Genomic DNA, 15,604 nt, shown 5'->3' with positions numbered 1-15,604 from the left:
GATTTTCCATAAACAAAAGTTCAGCTATACCTTGCTAATAATTGCTTGCTTAAAGTAAAGTGTGATGGCCTTCATCTTGAGAGACGTAGTATTTTTTCTTGATTTAGCTGAGTGTTTGTGTGCAGGAAGTCGTCAAATTTATAGACACGCCATAAAAGCCTTTGCAGTCCGATGTCTTTCCTATTTCTTCCTGTCCAGCATAGTGTGTGTTTACGGTTTGAACTGAAGGAAACGCTGCAGAGGGGAAGAAGGAGGGAAGGGAAGAGGGATGAGGAGGAGGAGGAGGAGGAGGAGGAGGGGTGCAGCATTGGAAGCAGCTCAGAAGATTCCTCAACAATGAGAAACAGATGATCGTGTTCTTTCAGCTACGCCGTCTCTGTGCATGTGCATACGGGAGTGTGTTTTCTCCAAACTTTATTGCTAACACATTTGGATGACCGACGCTGCAGTCCACTGAATTTTGGCAGCGATGACACACTACTCAAAAGGTTTTCCCCCTCGCAGTCAGCCTTGTTTTTCAGAGCCTTACCTCCCTCCCTCATCCATCCATCCTTCCTTCTCCTCCCTTGCTCGGCCCTCCAGCGGGTTGCACAGAGGTGAGTGTGTGTGGGATGGCGCTGCTGCGGGACTGACAGGGAAACAACGATTTTCTCCGGCCAGTACAACCAGCTCACGGTTGTCAGGAGTGGTGCTGAATGCAATAACACAATATCTTGGCAGGCTGTTTTCTCTCCCACCCACTGGATAGAAGCAAGAAGTCATAGTGTGTAAACCACACATGCAGAGATGATGACATCCCTGGCTCTTATTAATGCCGTTAGCTTAGTTAGGAGTTTGTTTTTAGCTCCAGTCTACAACCTCCTACTCCACTACAAGCTTGCTGAAGGCTTATTTTTGTCAGGATTTGAGATTTTCTTTTTTTCTTTTAGATCACAAAAACAAAATGACTGAAAGCCAAAAACCACTGCATGATGAATATTTCCATTATTCATATGAAAATAATTTGGACTGCACAGTGTAATAGAATTTAAACGACTTTAAATGGTTGAAGTGTGTTTGTGGCTTCTGTAGGCTCAGTCCTGAACTGTCAGGGTCTACGGCGCTTCCAGCTGCCGTCACTGCTGCTCAAGAGGTCACTTTTCTGACCGCAGGTGACTGCCGATATCATTGGCTCATCCTATGGCAGGTGTGTGTTTATCGCCACGAGTGGATTAACTTAAACCCAGTCTGGGCCGTTTCAGATACTCCTCGGCTTAATGTAGTAAATGTACTCTGTACGAGTGAAGTGTGTCGTTTTCCTCGCTCGTGATGAAGGAAAATCCTGTAAGTAGTTTCCTAATGAATAATCGCAACAATTCCAGGCTGAAACGGAAAGCTTCCGGTTAGCCCCACAGTGGCGGCTGCTGTCTTTTCTCTCTTGCTCAGGTTGCAGCGTAAGTTTACTGAAGGACGTCTGTTTTTTGTTTAGGCTCAGAAACGTGACGGTTTTCTGGGAGATTTCAAGGGCTCAGTAGTGCAGCGTCTTCTCTTCTGTGGCGACGTTACCAGCTGACAGAAACAAATCACCTGTTCGCCTGATTTTTATTTGGTATACACATTTAAAATGTCCATAAGAGTAAACTTCCATCAGTGAAGCCCCCAAAGCTGGAGAATTAAAAGCACAATCAGATGAGTGTATTTTCTGTTAGTTATCTTGGTAACACCTACTGTATTGTGTGATAAAGCTACACTTGAGTGAAGTGAACATGTAAATACACTAACATGACATCCGTTTCCTCTTTAATTCAATTCAATTTCAATGCAATTTATTTTTCGATCTAGTGCCAAATCCTGACAGAAGTGGTCTCATGACACTTTCCAATTAGAGCAGGTCGGGTACCAACGTTGGTACAGAGAAACCCAACAAAACCCCAACAAACCTCAGGAAGGCCTGCCTTTACTTGACAAGGAATTCCTGCTCGCTCGCTCTCTCTCTCACTCTCTCTCTCTCTGACACTCACACACACACTCACACACACACACACACACCGTTGCATCAGACGCCCATAAATATCACTCTGCCGCTCTGCCACAGAATGATGCATGAGCCTTGGACTTGACAGTGTGCCATCTTGAACTAGAAAAGGCGTAATACACACTCTTTCACACACTCACTCGCAAACACACACTGCGGTAGACATGTTTCATCAAGCCCATGAACAACACGGCCGTCCTGCCCTCGGCCAGCCCTGCGGCAGCCTGGGAAGTGGAGTGTGCTGGATTGCAGTGACCTTCGCTCCGGCAGCAAACTGAAAACTACATCTGCGGACTGCCACCTCCGACTGTGGAGTGTGTGTGTGTGTGTGTGTGGATGAAAGTGATGAAGGACACATACATGTACAGACACGCACATAAACAGATATTTCTTTAGAAATAACGATTCATCTGCCACATGTTTGGCTCAGTGTCACAATGGCAGCAAACTAAGCAAGATAGCCCAGATGTCCCCAGCAAAGGGTTCCAGCTCCTCTTGTGGGTTCCCAAGACCTTCCCAAGCCAGATGAAATACATTATCTCTTGGGCATGTTCCGGGTCCATCCCGGGGTCTTCTACCAGTTGGAACATGCATGGAAACCCTCCAGAGGAAATTGCCCAAAAGGCTTCCTGATCAGATGGTGATTATTTAATTAGTTGAAACTTTTGAAACATCAGAAAAGCCTGTCGTTGAGAACATCCCTACTGTTTTAAGTGGGCCCCAGTTTTCCTGTTGCAGGAGAGGTGCTGCTGTGCTCCTTTATGTGGGGTGTATGAATCGCCTTTAGTCTGGTCTTTAAACGGGGCCGCTTTGCCTCGGGAGAACCTACCAGGAGCTGTTGCCTATAACAACACAGCTCCCAGGGTCACAACAATGAGGTGCCGATCCTTGGAGGGGAATCTCAAAAAAGATGTATAAAAATATGGTGAAAGGGAGGCAGGTGCATGTTCACACACACACACACACATCTTACACAGTGTTAAGGCAGTTATTGACAACGGGGTCCCCGAGGCGAAGGTCCACAGATGGGGTTGGAGATTGTTTCCTCCTTGCGTCAAATCTGCAGGGCTTTAATTGGCTGCTGCTCAAACTGCCCTCTGACCTTTTCGAACAAATGACCACAACACCTGAGACAAAGAGAGATTTCCCATCAGGTTTTGGTTAGTGAAATGATTCCCTGGACTGATTTACGTTGTTGGATCAATGGGGAGGCCACAGGGGGTAAAAATACTTTCACAGCCACTGACATATTGGGATTTGTATGGTATTTTGCTGTGATATTTATTGTTTTATTCCCTTTCATAAATGCTGTATGCACAGTCTCCCTGGCAGGATAAGAGCAGGATTTGACCAAAATATATGGGACTGATATTAGCCTTTTATTAACATGAGAAACGGTCCAGACACCGCAGTCTGTCCCTGACAAGACACACTTTATCAGCTCAAACTTAGTCCGATATTTTGGCTTATGACTAATTTCTCATCAATCTCAGATACTGTGTTTAGTGCTAGTTAGCAAATATCAGCCTGCTGACATGCTTAGCAGGGACGGTGACATTGGTGAACATTATATCTGCTTTACATCAGCATGAGAGGCACTTTGAGTATATTAGCATTCCACTGTTAGCATTTAGCTCACAGAAGCGACCTTTGTTTTACTGTAGACCCTTCGCACTGCCAAGAGCTTTACGGAGTCCTGCTGAATGGTGAAACAGCTGCTTTAATGACGGAGGCAGATCAGTAACAAATGTCACGATTTAGCTAACTGATTGATTGACTGATTTTGCTTATGGTACTTTTTTAATAATATTTTTAATAAACTATTTCCACCATTGTAGCCTTTGTTGTCGCCGGCTTTGCACGTTGCTGCTCCGTCATGCTTTTCTTGTGAGTGTCCTTGAACACATGTGATGATGCCTGTCAATAGAAAATAATAGAATCATAGAAAATAGGAAGAGGAAAAAAAACAAAGTTAAATGTAAATTAAAACACACTTAGCAAAATAGCAAAAATATGATATATATAAACGTATTCAGACTAAATATGATAAATAAGATATTTTTGTTCTGTCGACTCTTCTGTCTTGTCAGGCATAAATTTCAGGAAGTAACACTTTATGTTTTGCCTAAATTTTGGCCCGAAAACAGAATATTGGCTCAATATGTCAGCTCAATTCTAAAAATACTGATATTGGTATCTGCCTTGAAAAACCCATGTCAAAGCCTGGTTGAGACCCTGTGTGACTGGTGGCGTTATTTTATTCATGATGTGAGTGAATCAGTGTGGTGCATAATGCTTTTTAAGCTATTCACACAGAGAAAAGAGATGGAGAGGAAATTGGGTGAACTGCATGAAACAGAGACGCTGGGATGGAGAGGGGTTACAGAGAGTGGGAGTGAGAGAGGATGAAATGCAGAGGAGGAAATGAGAGAGAAAAGGAGAGAGAATAAATATAGTGGATTTATGCAGGAAGCAATGAGGCCACCTCTCTCCTCACCAGAGAGGAAGTGAAAGTGAGGACACTTCCTGTTTAAAGTGCGTCCGCCGCTTTCATAATTCCGTGCAAATGTAACAAAACACGACATTTAAACGAGAAACAAAACAAAGCAACACTTTCTGTGCAGTTTTTAAATCAGTTTTTAAATCGTGTTTTTTGTGACAACAGCTAAACGGAATTCCTGCTAAAGCAGCGACTTTCAGAAGAAGTGACGGACTAAAACTAAAAGCCGCCTTCTGCGTTTCAGTTCTTTCCAGTGAGAGCTCGTTCTCGTAGTTTCATGAACCGCTCATTGTTCACACAGGTGGACGAGAGCTGCCACAGGTACAGATTATGACCTTTTTAAATGACATTTCAGTCCATATAACAAGCAGTCGTGAACAGAATCAGATTGTGCTGAATGAAAGAGGCAACACATTGGTGATAGAGACAGTTGTTTGAGGTCGTTAATACACGCCAAACCAAATTGAGATAACTCTCACATTCCTTAAAGAAAAAAATCTTCAAAAACGCTTTAACATTTTATAAGTGCACATAAAAATTTAATTAGCATGAAATAAGCCACTATAAGGGGTAAAACAGCAAATTAAATCCTCAAACAACCACAGTGAAGCCCTAAATGTTGCTTAAATATTTATTTGTAGGGATTATTTAAGTGGCATTTCCTCTGTTCTGCTAAATTAAGGGGAATTTAGGGCACTAAAATGAGAGATTTAAAACACTGAATTTATACTAAGCCAACAGGCAGGGGAGAAGAAAGGCTTTATGGGAAATGTTGTCTTCATTTTTGCAGCGCTGTAGCAGTAACAGAGAGACACAGAGGCTGCAGCGTCGTCCACAGTGTCATTTGTTCCTGATGTTCCTTACAGTTTATTTAGAATCATCTCCATAATTAGTAAAATAAAATTAAAACCTTTCAGTCCTCCCGTCTTTGAACCATCCTCAACAGTAAAGATGGTTACCAGTTCACGTCCGCAGTCCACCAGAGCCTCCCAGCTGTCTTTTTACCTTTTATTCTGATTTTAGAAGTGTACATTTCCTATGTAGAAAGTGTCAGACACATTATAACCGAGTAGTTGAAGGCCTGCCTGCTTCTGTTGGGTCTCTTTTGTGTGAAAGCAAGTGCATGAATCAGTTTGATATTGTTTGCATTGACTGGCTTCTTCTTTTCTCTGAGTAGATGCTGATTAAAAATCATCTTGACACATGTTTAGTTGGATTTATGGATGCATTGCTGATGCGTTTACTGTATATTTTTATGAATTTATAGCCGTAGGTGCTAGCAGTGTGGAAAATCAGATTAAATCTCCTAACCTTCAACTAAAACCCTCCAAAACTTTGAAGGAAAAAACCAAAATGACTTCGCATCTTCTGTTATTTGCTGTTGTTGTTTTTCATCCCGCCCCCCTTCCATTCCCACAATCTCATCTCAGTTTACTCACAATTTGCCCTCAACGCTCCCTCACCCCAAACTCACTCACTCACTCACCCTTTGGCCCCTCCTCCCCCTCTTCATCACCTGCCTGCTGCCCCTCTCAGGTGATGATCACCTATCGAGCACCGGTTCACACAATCGTTTGGTCAATGCTCTAATTGCGTTTTCTCTCTGTGTGGGCTACACAGGGAGGGGATCGATCACCAGCTAATGAGAGATGTTGGGCAGGGAGGGGGGGAGTCGAAGCAAAAAGCCAGTTGTTCTAAAAAGAGCCTACTGTATGTGAGCTCAACCCTCCTCCTCACCTTCTATCAGATGCTCTTGTTGCTATCATTCATGCATCTCAGCTTAATTATAGCCCACACAGTATTGACCTAAAGTCAGACCTATCGATAACACCCCCCAACACACACACACACATACAAATGCAAATCCACCTTTTGCTATGAAACAGTTGATGAACCCTTGAAATGAGCTGTAATTTAAGGCCAAACTTAAGTCCACCCCTTTCTGCAGACAGAATCAGAGTGCTTTTAGCCTGTGTTATTTATATTTTCTGTTACTGAAAGGCAGGGAAACGAAAGTCACTGAGGTTTCATCAGAAAACGTAACTTGAGCCCTTGAACCTCTCATCGTGTTGACTTGACATCAGAGTCGTCAGGGGTACGTGGCCATTGAGTACCTGTTGGTGACGGCAGTTAGCAAGCTTGTTAGCTGTGGTGCTGAAGAGTAAGAAGCCACTTAGCATCAAAAGTGACTGATGTTGAAATTTAAGTTTTAGCTAACTCATTAGCTAGCTCATTAGCTAACTAGTCTTATCTAGTCGGCCAGCTGACGTCAGCAGGGCACTTTACCCGCCGTGGACGTTTGTTAGCTCGTTAATCAAGTCAAGGTGCAGGACGAGATAAACAAGCAGATATTAGCTAGAACGCCAATGCAGTTTGCAGTTCAAAGGTTTGTGGCATCGTTAATTATTCAGCAATATCAACAACGGCACATTTATTTACATAGCAGATGTGTACTGCGTGGTTTGGAGAGAAAAAAAAGAGAAAAAATAATAATAAACTAATTTAGTTTCAGTTGGGCTTTAGAGGACAGGTTTAGATTTTGCTTTTTTTCAAAAGAATGTGGTAAAATACTGAGTTCCCTTGTAATTTTTCACATCTGCATACTTTTTTCCCCAATGCCATGGGAACAATGCCAGTTTAATTAATGAGTGAGGAAATCTACAGTTTTGGTTCTGGGCAAAATATTTCAGTCAGAGCTCATTCGAGGCTTTGGTGGTCTTAAGCGTGGATATTGATGTATCCCCGAAACAAACGTATCCCTCCACCACAGCTCAGCAGAGAACTCGCTGCTTTGGAGAAACAGAGCGGGAATTTGCACCAAGAAGACTGCAGATCTGGAGGATATCCTCTTAATTCGGTTAATTCTGTCACATTATCTTGATGAAGAGACAGCTTAATAGCCGTCGTCGACAGGGCAGATGATTGCACTGACCAGTAACCCTCTCAGCCTCCAGCTCATGTGGCATCTGAGCATTTGTGTCACAAAGAGCTTGAAAACTGCTGTGAAGTGACGAGTGATGATGCTGGCTGTGAGGTGCGTTTGTGTCTTTATGCCTCTCCATATATATTTGTTACATGACGCTCGCATCCATAGTGACCAAACTCTCTTTCTCGGTCTCTTCTGTCTCTGCATCATCCTGTCGTTTCTTTCCTGCTCTCCCGTTCACTTTCTCTTCCTCTCAGGCCTCAGCTTTCAGCGAGCGAGTGGGCTGCATATTGATTTTTAGTGTTGAACTTGCGTGGCTCTCTCTCTCTCTCTCACTCTCCCTCTCGCCCCCACAGACACAAACTGACGGAGAAGTTGATTAGGAGCAGCTCTAAATATATCCTCCACCTCCTCCTCTTCCACCTCCTCTCTTCTTCTTCTTGTTCTGCTTCTTCTTCCTCTTCCTCTCTCGCTCGCTCCCTCACCCACTCGCTCTCCCACACTGGTTCAATCGCTCATTCTCGGCTGGACGCTGCTCTGCCAAGCGCTTTCTCTTCCTCTCTCCATTTCCTTTCCACTCGCTCTGAGCATATCATTTGTCAGCCTCCCCAAAAAGAAAAAAAGACAGAGAGAGAGAGAGAGAGAGAGAGAGAGGGAGGGAGGCAGGTTTGCCAAGTTTGGTTGAAAATCAGGAAAAATTTTACAAATCTAGGAACGATGGGTAGATTTTTGAGAGTGTTGAGTGTTTTTCTGAATCTTTGGGGGGTAAATTTCTCATTTTTGTTTGCAGTGTGTTTGGACGCACATCAGTGGGAAGCAACACACACATACTGCAGCTACATGCATAAACCTTTTAAAGTTTCTGCGGTCATGTTTCTGCAGGACTCATCTGAATGAACCCCACACACTGAGACATGCATGCACAGAGTACACACACTTGTTGAGAAGAATAAATGGAGATTTATTTATTTTTTACTGGCTTATGTGCTAACAGGTTTACAAAATTTCATATGTTTTCATTACATAACGCATTGCATCTCGCAGTGACATCGCAGCGTAATTTACTGAGGAATAAATAATTTACTTATGCTTTAAAGAATCATTATAAGCCATTACTAGCAACAACTTTTGGTTTCAGCTCATTCACCACAGCTTTATCACATCAGACCAGTGTGCAATGTACACCAACATTAAAATGAGTAAAACTGATTTTGGCTGATAAGTAAGACTGATTTTTGTGCCACTTTTTGACAGAGCAGAAACGGGCCGTAAACACAACACTGACATACGGCTCACACATCATCACTTTTAAATCTGATACACAGAATTAGCACACAGTGACTCATTTACACATCCAGCAAATGCTGAGAAACATTAGCATTAATTTGGAATGTGTACATCTGTTAAACAGAAGTCCATTACTGAATCTCCATTTAGCTCTTTTTTTGCTGTCCACCAACTCTTGACTGAAATATCTGACTCATTAGCTGGTAATGTTGTTCCATATTGTTCGCCAGCTAGTTGCTGTCTGTGGTCTGGTGTTGGATAGGTAGCAACAGTAAGACAGCTGCCACTCTGGCTCCAGATGACATCACCAGAACAAGATGGCAGCCCCTATCAGTGTTGAAGTGTTCATGATGTCAACCGAGATTAGCTGAGATGGCGTTAGAGATACGCAGAATCCACATGGGAGAGGGAGCCTCTCTGCTTTTTCTATATCTATGTCGGCCATTCTGGAGGTAAACACAACAAGTGAAGGCTTTCAATTTAGCACACTGATTGTGGTGTGGGACAAACAAACAAACAAGCTCGCTGGGTCGTTCTCCTGGACGTGTGTGCCACTTTGCTTCCTCTGATTTAAATCTCGTTTGCCTTCTCTTGGTTTACTGAACACTGAAGCTGATGTGGAGCCGAGCAGCCACCCGCTCTGCTCATCGTTTGAAGGGGTTGGAGGGGGGGTCTCATAAACTGAGCATTTTTCAGACAATGAGCACGTGGGCGTATGGCTTTAGGCATATTTGACAGGATCAAATGACTTACACAGAAAAGAAAATTCTGTCGTTTATGAAATAATCCCCCTATACTTATTTCATCCACATCCTCTCCTCTGCTTATTTTTCTTTTCTTCTAACCCCCCACCCCCCTTTAAATGGATTGAGGTAAAATGGGAATCTGTATTCAGTGGGTGGTTTTAAGATGCACTGACTTTGTTTAGATTTGAAATGCACATCACATATGCATGATGACATAAACCTCAAGGCTCGTCCTCAGATCTGCCTGATTTTGTCGAATAAAGAAGCTGGAGGGAAATACAAGGTGTTTATCACGCTGATATTGTTCGTGTGTGTGTGCTTTATGATGAATACTTGTGTCAGTGTGCGAACCTAAGTGTGTGCTTGTGTGTATGTGCCAGTTAGAGTCGGAGGCTGTTTAAATCCTTTGCTGAATAATGAGATGAGCAGCGGTGGCAGTGCAGGGGGGTCACACACAGGCAGCCCATTGGAATCATTTGCATGGCCAGTTCACAGAGGTACATGAGTCTGAATCCTGGTTTGTACCATGTTGTTGCACCTCTTCCACATCTTCAACACTGTGTGTAGGCATGCTGCCTTCAATGCTTTACTGTTAACTACTCGTATTAGGTGTTAATGTCGCATTTCAGTCTCCGTGGATGTATGTGTGTTAATGTCCCAGCCAAAGTGCATGTTAATGTCCATGAACAAGACCAGATTAGGAGTTGAGGATTCAGATTAAAATATGAACAAACATACCATGCAAACAGAGAGTAGTGGAAATAAAGGCCTGTCTCTATTAATAGCCTGTCCCCTGCAGTTGAGGTAAATGAAAGCCCTGGTCACAATATGAAGAATTATGGCAGTTTTCCTTTTCTCTTTAGGTTATAAAAAATAGGAAATAATTCAGCCCTGATTGTGTTGCCAGGAACTTTGGTGCTGTTAATGATTTTGTGTCACTCACCGATTCTTCTGAAGTTTGGTCGGTTGTTTCAGCTCGATGTGTGTCGTTTCAGATTTGTTGCTGACATGGCAGGTAGAAGTTGAATTTTGGAATCTCTAGAGATTTGTTCATAAAGCTCTGTCAAATATAAGTTTAAACTGAATTCAGCAGTACCAGTAGCTGTGTCTGAACTGTCAGTTGGCATACCAGGGGCCGTAACATGCGGTGCCAGACCACCGCTGGGATACAAGGCAAGTTGCAAAAAGTCTCAGTGAAATGTTCATTGACAGTATGTTTTATTCTTTTTTTTTTCTACCAAAATATCTGATATTGAGATTCAACATCCACTTGTAGTGAGTACAGGGTTTGTACAGCATTATTGTACTTTTTAAGGTGAAGCTTCTCTGCTGGCAGCGTTTGGTTGAGGTCAAGAAGATATTCTGGTCTTGGTTTAATTCAAAAAAAGAAAAGAAAAAAGTCTGTAGTGACTTGAATCACAAAACATTTGGCAGAAAACAAATCTTTTTATAACCTTCACCCCTTTCTTATCTAAACCTATCCACAGACTGCAAACCCTGGCCTCCGAGTCAAAGTCCTGCACTTTGTGTCACCTGTGCAGCAGACAACAAAAAATGTTGCTTGTGAACAAAATTCAGGCAGCACAGCGTTTAGCTGGGAAAACAATTCAGTAGAATAGAAATGTGATTTCTAGGACACCAGGTTGATGGGTTACATTTTTCAAGGTGCACAAAAGTGTGCACTACGTTTTATGAAAGCACAGCAGTTAGCAAAATAACCAATAACCCAACTAAAGTCAGAGATTTTACTTTAATCATTCTCAGCTTCTGCACATGAATGAATTTTTTCCAATTACTGAACACAAACCTATTTTCATCTTTTCATTCTGTCTTCCAAACACTTTGTGGCCGCTGGGCCTTTATTGAGCAGAATTCAGACAACAATCTTTCGTTCTTTCAGAATTAGAGCCCACGTCACAACTTTTTTAAAACTGCTGCACTTGCTAAGTTAGAGAAATGGTTTTTCATTGGTCTTTAAATCACAACATGTTCTCGCTTCCCGACTTACCTGACCTGACCTTACACTGTGGGCCCAGACTTTGTAACACCTGTGGTCTGTAAAAGAAAACTTAAAACTCACCTTATTCACCTCCTTTTCATCTCATACTGTAGGTGTACATTTTGTCTGGGTTTTAGTTTGAGTCTTTTAAATGTCCAAATTTAAGCTCACGTTCTTAACTTTTTTACATTTAGCACCTGCAGTTGGATCTGATGTATGACTTGTGCTGTATAAACGTTAGATGTTTGGTTGTTGAGATATATTTCTCTCAAATTGTCTCTGTGACTTCAGTCAAGCTGATCGTAAAGCAGTTTTGGTTTCATGTTGATGCCTGAGAGGAGCTGTTGTCAACCTTTTTAATATTGACTCAAGCTGCATTCATGTGTTATGAGTCATGAACATAACACAAGCTTTTCAAAACCCTCCATTTCACATAACAATTAATGCTGATTAATGCTTACCTTTTCAGCTAATTGAGAAATAAACACAAACAAGCTGTAAGAGTTATCAGGAGCGCTAATGAAACGTGAAGCTCGACAAAAGAAAATCCGGAAAAGAACAAATTAAGACACGTTGCTCGGATCAACACGTACCGCCGCGCCAAAGATGAAAACAAAGTTTTATATGAAGACAAACCAGTTGTGAAGATGATAATTAAAAGCTTACAGTCAATGGTCCCACCCTTCTGTTCTCTCAGGCAGACAGCTGTGTATATTCATTGCTAACTTGCACCAGCACCTTCGCCGCGACGCCAGGCCTGTCAGAGTGATTATTATGCAGAAATGAGAACTGTGCAGAGGAGAGCTAAACTCTGTTTGATCTCTCCGGCGTGCACGAGCGATTGTGTCTATACGAGTGCAAGAGACAGAAATAGAGACAGAGGAAGAGGAGAGAGATGCTGTCAACTCTCTCCATCCTCCTCCTCCTCCTCCTCCTCCTCCTCCTCACTGAAGCAGATGTCCAATTGAGTCTATTTAAAGCCGATGCAGTATGGCTGCTGATGCTGAGAGCGCCGAGCTGTAGCTTCGCATTACTGTTGTCTTACCTACAGCGTCCTCGACTCGGAGCTCGGATTCCATTCAGATTGTCTCCTGTTTCCGCTCTGCAGAATGTCAGCTGGAAATGACATCAAAGCTCATTATTACTAAAGAAAACCTTAAAAACCTGAAAATGTTTGAACTTCAGCTGGTGGACATCAAGGTCTCATAACTGCTCACAGTCTGAAACATTCAGGAACAGCTGGTGGAACTGAAAATGCGCACTGATCAAGCTAAAACACGACTGAGTTATGTCTTACATTCAAAGGGCAGTTTTCCAAGCTCGCTGTGTAAAATGAAACCACCGCCGTTTCCTGTCAAGCGGACTCTTATCTGCATGCGCAATGACTAATAACCCTGAAAATAACAAACCACTTGTGGTGTAACTCCAATGGCTTTGGCAGACTTTAAATCCCACTGTGTTGTGTTGTCCCAATTATTTGAAACAGACACAGTTCTGACACTCTTTTTTTTCCATTGGGTCTCATCTGTTTTTTCCCAATGAGCAAATCAATAGAAGCTCAGAATAGGTGGGACTTGGCTGTTGCCTTGTCGCTCATTGCCAGGGATGACGCATCTGCTGCCATGTCTAGGGGAGGGGAAAAGAAAGAGAAAAACAGTTATCAACAGGATGTGGTGGTGTCAGACAGGAAGTCAGTACTGACAGGGGTTTGCAGAGAGAGCGACATGCCCTGCAGGGCTGCAGTGATGCCTCAAACTCAGCGACTGCAGCACATTTCACCAAGCAGAACAGCCTGAATGAGGTCTCAGCCGTAAAACACTCAGCGCGTCATCAGAAAGCTGCAGCAGCTTCATCAAGTGGTTTCTGATCAGCTTAAGCTGGATAATGAAACATTAGATAATTAATTCAGCTTCAGCCTGACAGAGACTAAACCTGCTTTAATTTTAATTTGTAGTTAATAACTGCTTTTGCAATGTTTTCGAATGTATTTACCAAGCAACTGCAGGTAAATCTGAAAAGAGAAGTTAAAATATTGTGGATAATTGGATTTGTTCCCAGTACCAGAGACAGATTACAATTAGTGTCATTTTCTTGCAGTGATGTGTCACATCTTAAAGTACTGAAGGTAGTAAAACTGCGTGTGCAACACGTCCTCCCCACTGACAAAAACATCCTCAAAGGAGATTTAAGCCTAAAAATGAAACAAAACGAGTCGTTCAGGCGGACACTTTTGACAGTGTACAAATTCAGCCCTTAAAAAGGTGGATCAACTCTTATTCCCGCCGGTGCAGTGAAAAGACAAAATGTGTAAATGGGTTTCCTGGTCTGGGTTAACCCTCCTCTACTGTACATCTCTGCATTTCCAGCAGCCTTCTGTGAAAGCGGGTCCGGAGGAAGCTGTAAGACGCGTCTGCAGAGCGCAGGCTTCATACAGGAGGGGGCGGAGGGACAGAAAGAGAGAGCGAGGGAAGAGAGGAGAGAGAGAGAGGGGGGAGAGAGAGACAGAGAGAGAGAGAGAGAGCTGTGACAGCGCTCATCACCCACTGAACAACCAGGACGACTTGCATCCGAGCGATCGCTGCCATTCGCAGACGGAGTTTACAGCCTTTGCGCCGCTTTTTCTTTCGATCTTTTTCTGCCGCACCCCGTCCCTCTCCCGGTGCTGCCCAGCCAGTCGACCATGGTTTCTATAATTTCAGACCTGGACCCTCTGAAAAGCTGGAACGTGTTAAGGTAAGCGCCCGGTCAGTTTCTCCACAGCCTCGCCATTGTGAACGGGGTGATAGCAGAGAGGGGATAGAGGCAGAAGTGCGCTGGTGTTTTGGAGAAAATAAGGGTGGGACGCGGCGCAGGCAGGCGGTCGCCGCCTTCTGGTTTCTGGTTCCGGTGCTGTGGTGCGTAATTACGCACAGATTGCGCCGTTTGGCTATAATGTGCGCCGCGTTACAGCGCTCTTTCCACTTTCTGAGCTCCTCTCCCTCTTGTCCTCCGCTCTGTCATGAGTCTGACGCATGCAAGCTGCTCTGTGTCCGCGTGCATCTCGTTAACCCCCGATGCTGCCCCGCACGGCGCTTCATCATCGCCAGCATCTCCAAAGTTCGTCCATTCCAGCGTAGAAGTAAGAATACCACTCACTTAGCACCATCACACCCCCACCTCCCCACCACCCCGCCCCCTCCCCTCCTTCCCTCCTTCCACCAGAGCTGATTTGGTCCCTCCAAATGTTGAAGAGCCTCGCGCACTGCCAGGAAAAGTATGCCCCCCCCCCCAGGAGTTTATCTTGAAACATTTACTCATGGCTGATTGCCTGCACTTTGAGAGAACATTAAATTCTATCTCCAGAGCTCCAAAACATGTTTTCAGCGCTCCTGGGCAACACAGCCATTTACTGCTTGGCAGGAGGAGGCGGCTCTGACACAAATTTGATTCAGTGAGCCTCTTGTGAGGTCAAAGGTGAAACTTTTCTTGCTCACCTTGTCTTGAGCGAGCTTTCCCCTTTTTGTCCAACAGCTATTAGACTCATAGGCGGGACACGAGGCTCTATCTCGGACCTGCAAATCACTATGAATACATTCAGTGTCATTAAGCATCTCAGCAGAAAAGCCTATGAATTTAAAAGCTGGATTTTAAAAGGCCTTGTCCCTGAATATTTCAGCCATTTGATAAATAAGTCATTATTCCCTCGACAGACTCGGCGGCAGCGACGGGGGCTATCGCAAATTCTATTTTAGAAACGGAGAGAGGGAGACAGAACCCTCAAGACCCTCAAATTATTCTTTTAATGCTGCCTCTCCCCTCTTTTATCATTGTTACCCCCCTCCGTCCCCACCCCCACCCGCCTTCCATCCCACCATCATTATCCACAAATCCAAAATAGAAAATGAGTGGAGTAAGGTAGAGCACGCATATTTCAGTAAAGTGCTGATGGACGATGGAGGGGGCTAAATGATGTCATTTTCAAACAGGCAGTGATGACCATCCACACTGAGAAATAGGGCATGCAGCTGACCTGACACACACACACACACACACACACATAAATAGCCACAGCAGAGACTTTCTCCCTTGGACACTCTCTCCGCTCATCTCGGTCTATTTGCTTAACAGGGACAGATCTCCTGGTAGCATTAAA

The 15,604-nt window shown here is 43.7% G+C and overlaps 1 protein-coding gene across 1 annotated transcript in view; it reads left to right on the top strand.

Annotated features, from left to right (window-relative positions):
• The first annotated feature begins 14,077 nt into the window (after positions 1-14,077).
• Positions 14,078-15,604, top strand: part of celf2 (cugbp, Elav-like family member 2) — a 171,318-nt gene continuing 169,791 nt past the window's right edge. Inside the window, exon 1 of the mRNA XM_046378869.1 lies at positions 14,078-14,205. Coding sequence (XP_046234825.1) covers positions 14,153-14,205 — 53 coding nt within the window. The 5' untranslated portion in view covers positions 14,078-14,152. The remainder of the gene's footprint in view (positions 14,206-15,604) is intronic.

The sequence above is a fragment of the Scatophagus argus genome, chromosome 22 (genome assembly GCF_020382885.2).
Source record: "Scatophagus argus isolate fScaArg1 chromosome 22, fScaArg1.pri, whole genome shotgun sequence".
NCBI lineage: Eukaryota > Metazoa > Chordata > Actinopteri > Scatophagidae > Scatophagus > Scatophagus argus.
This window is presented reverse-complemented; position numbering and strand designations above follow the sequence as displayed.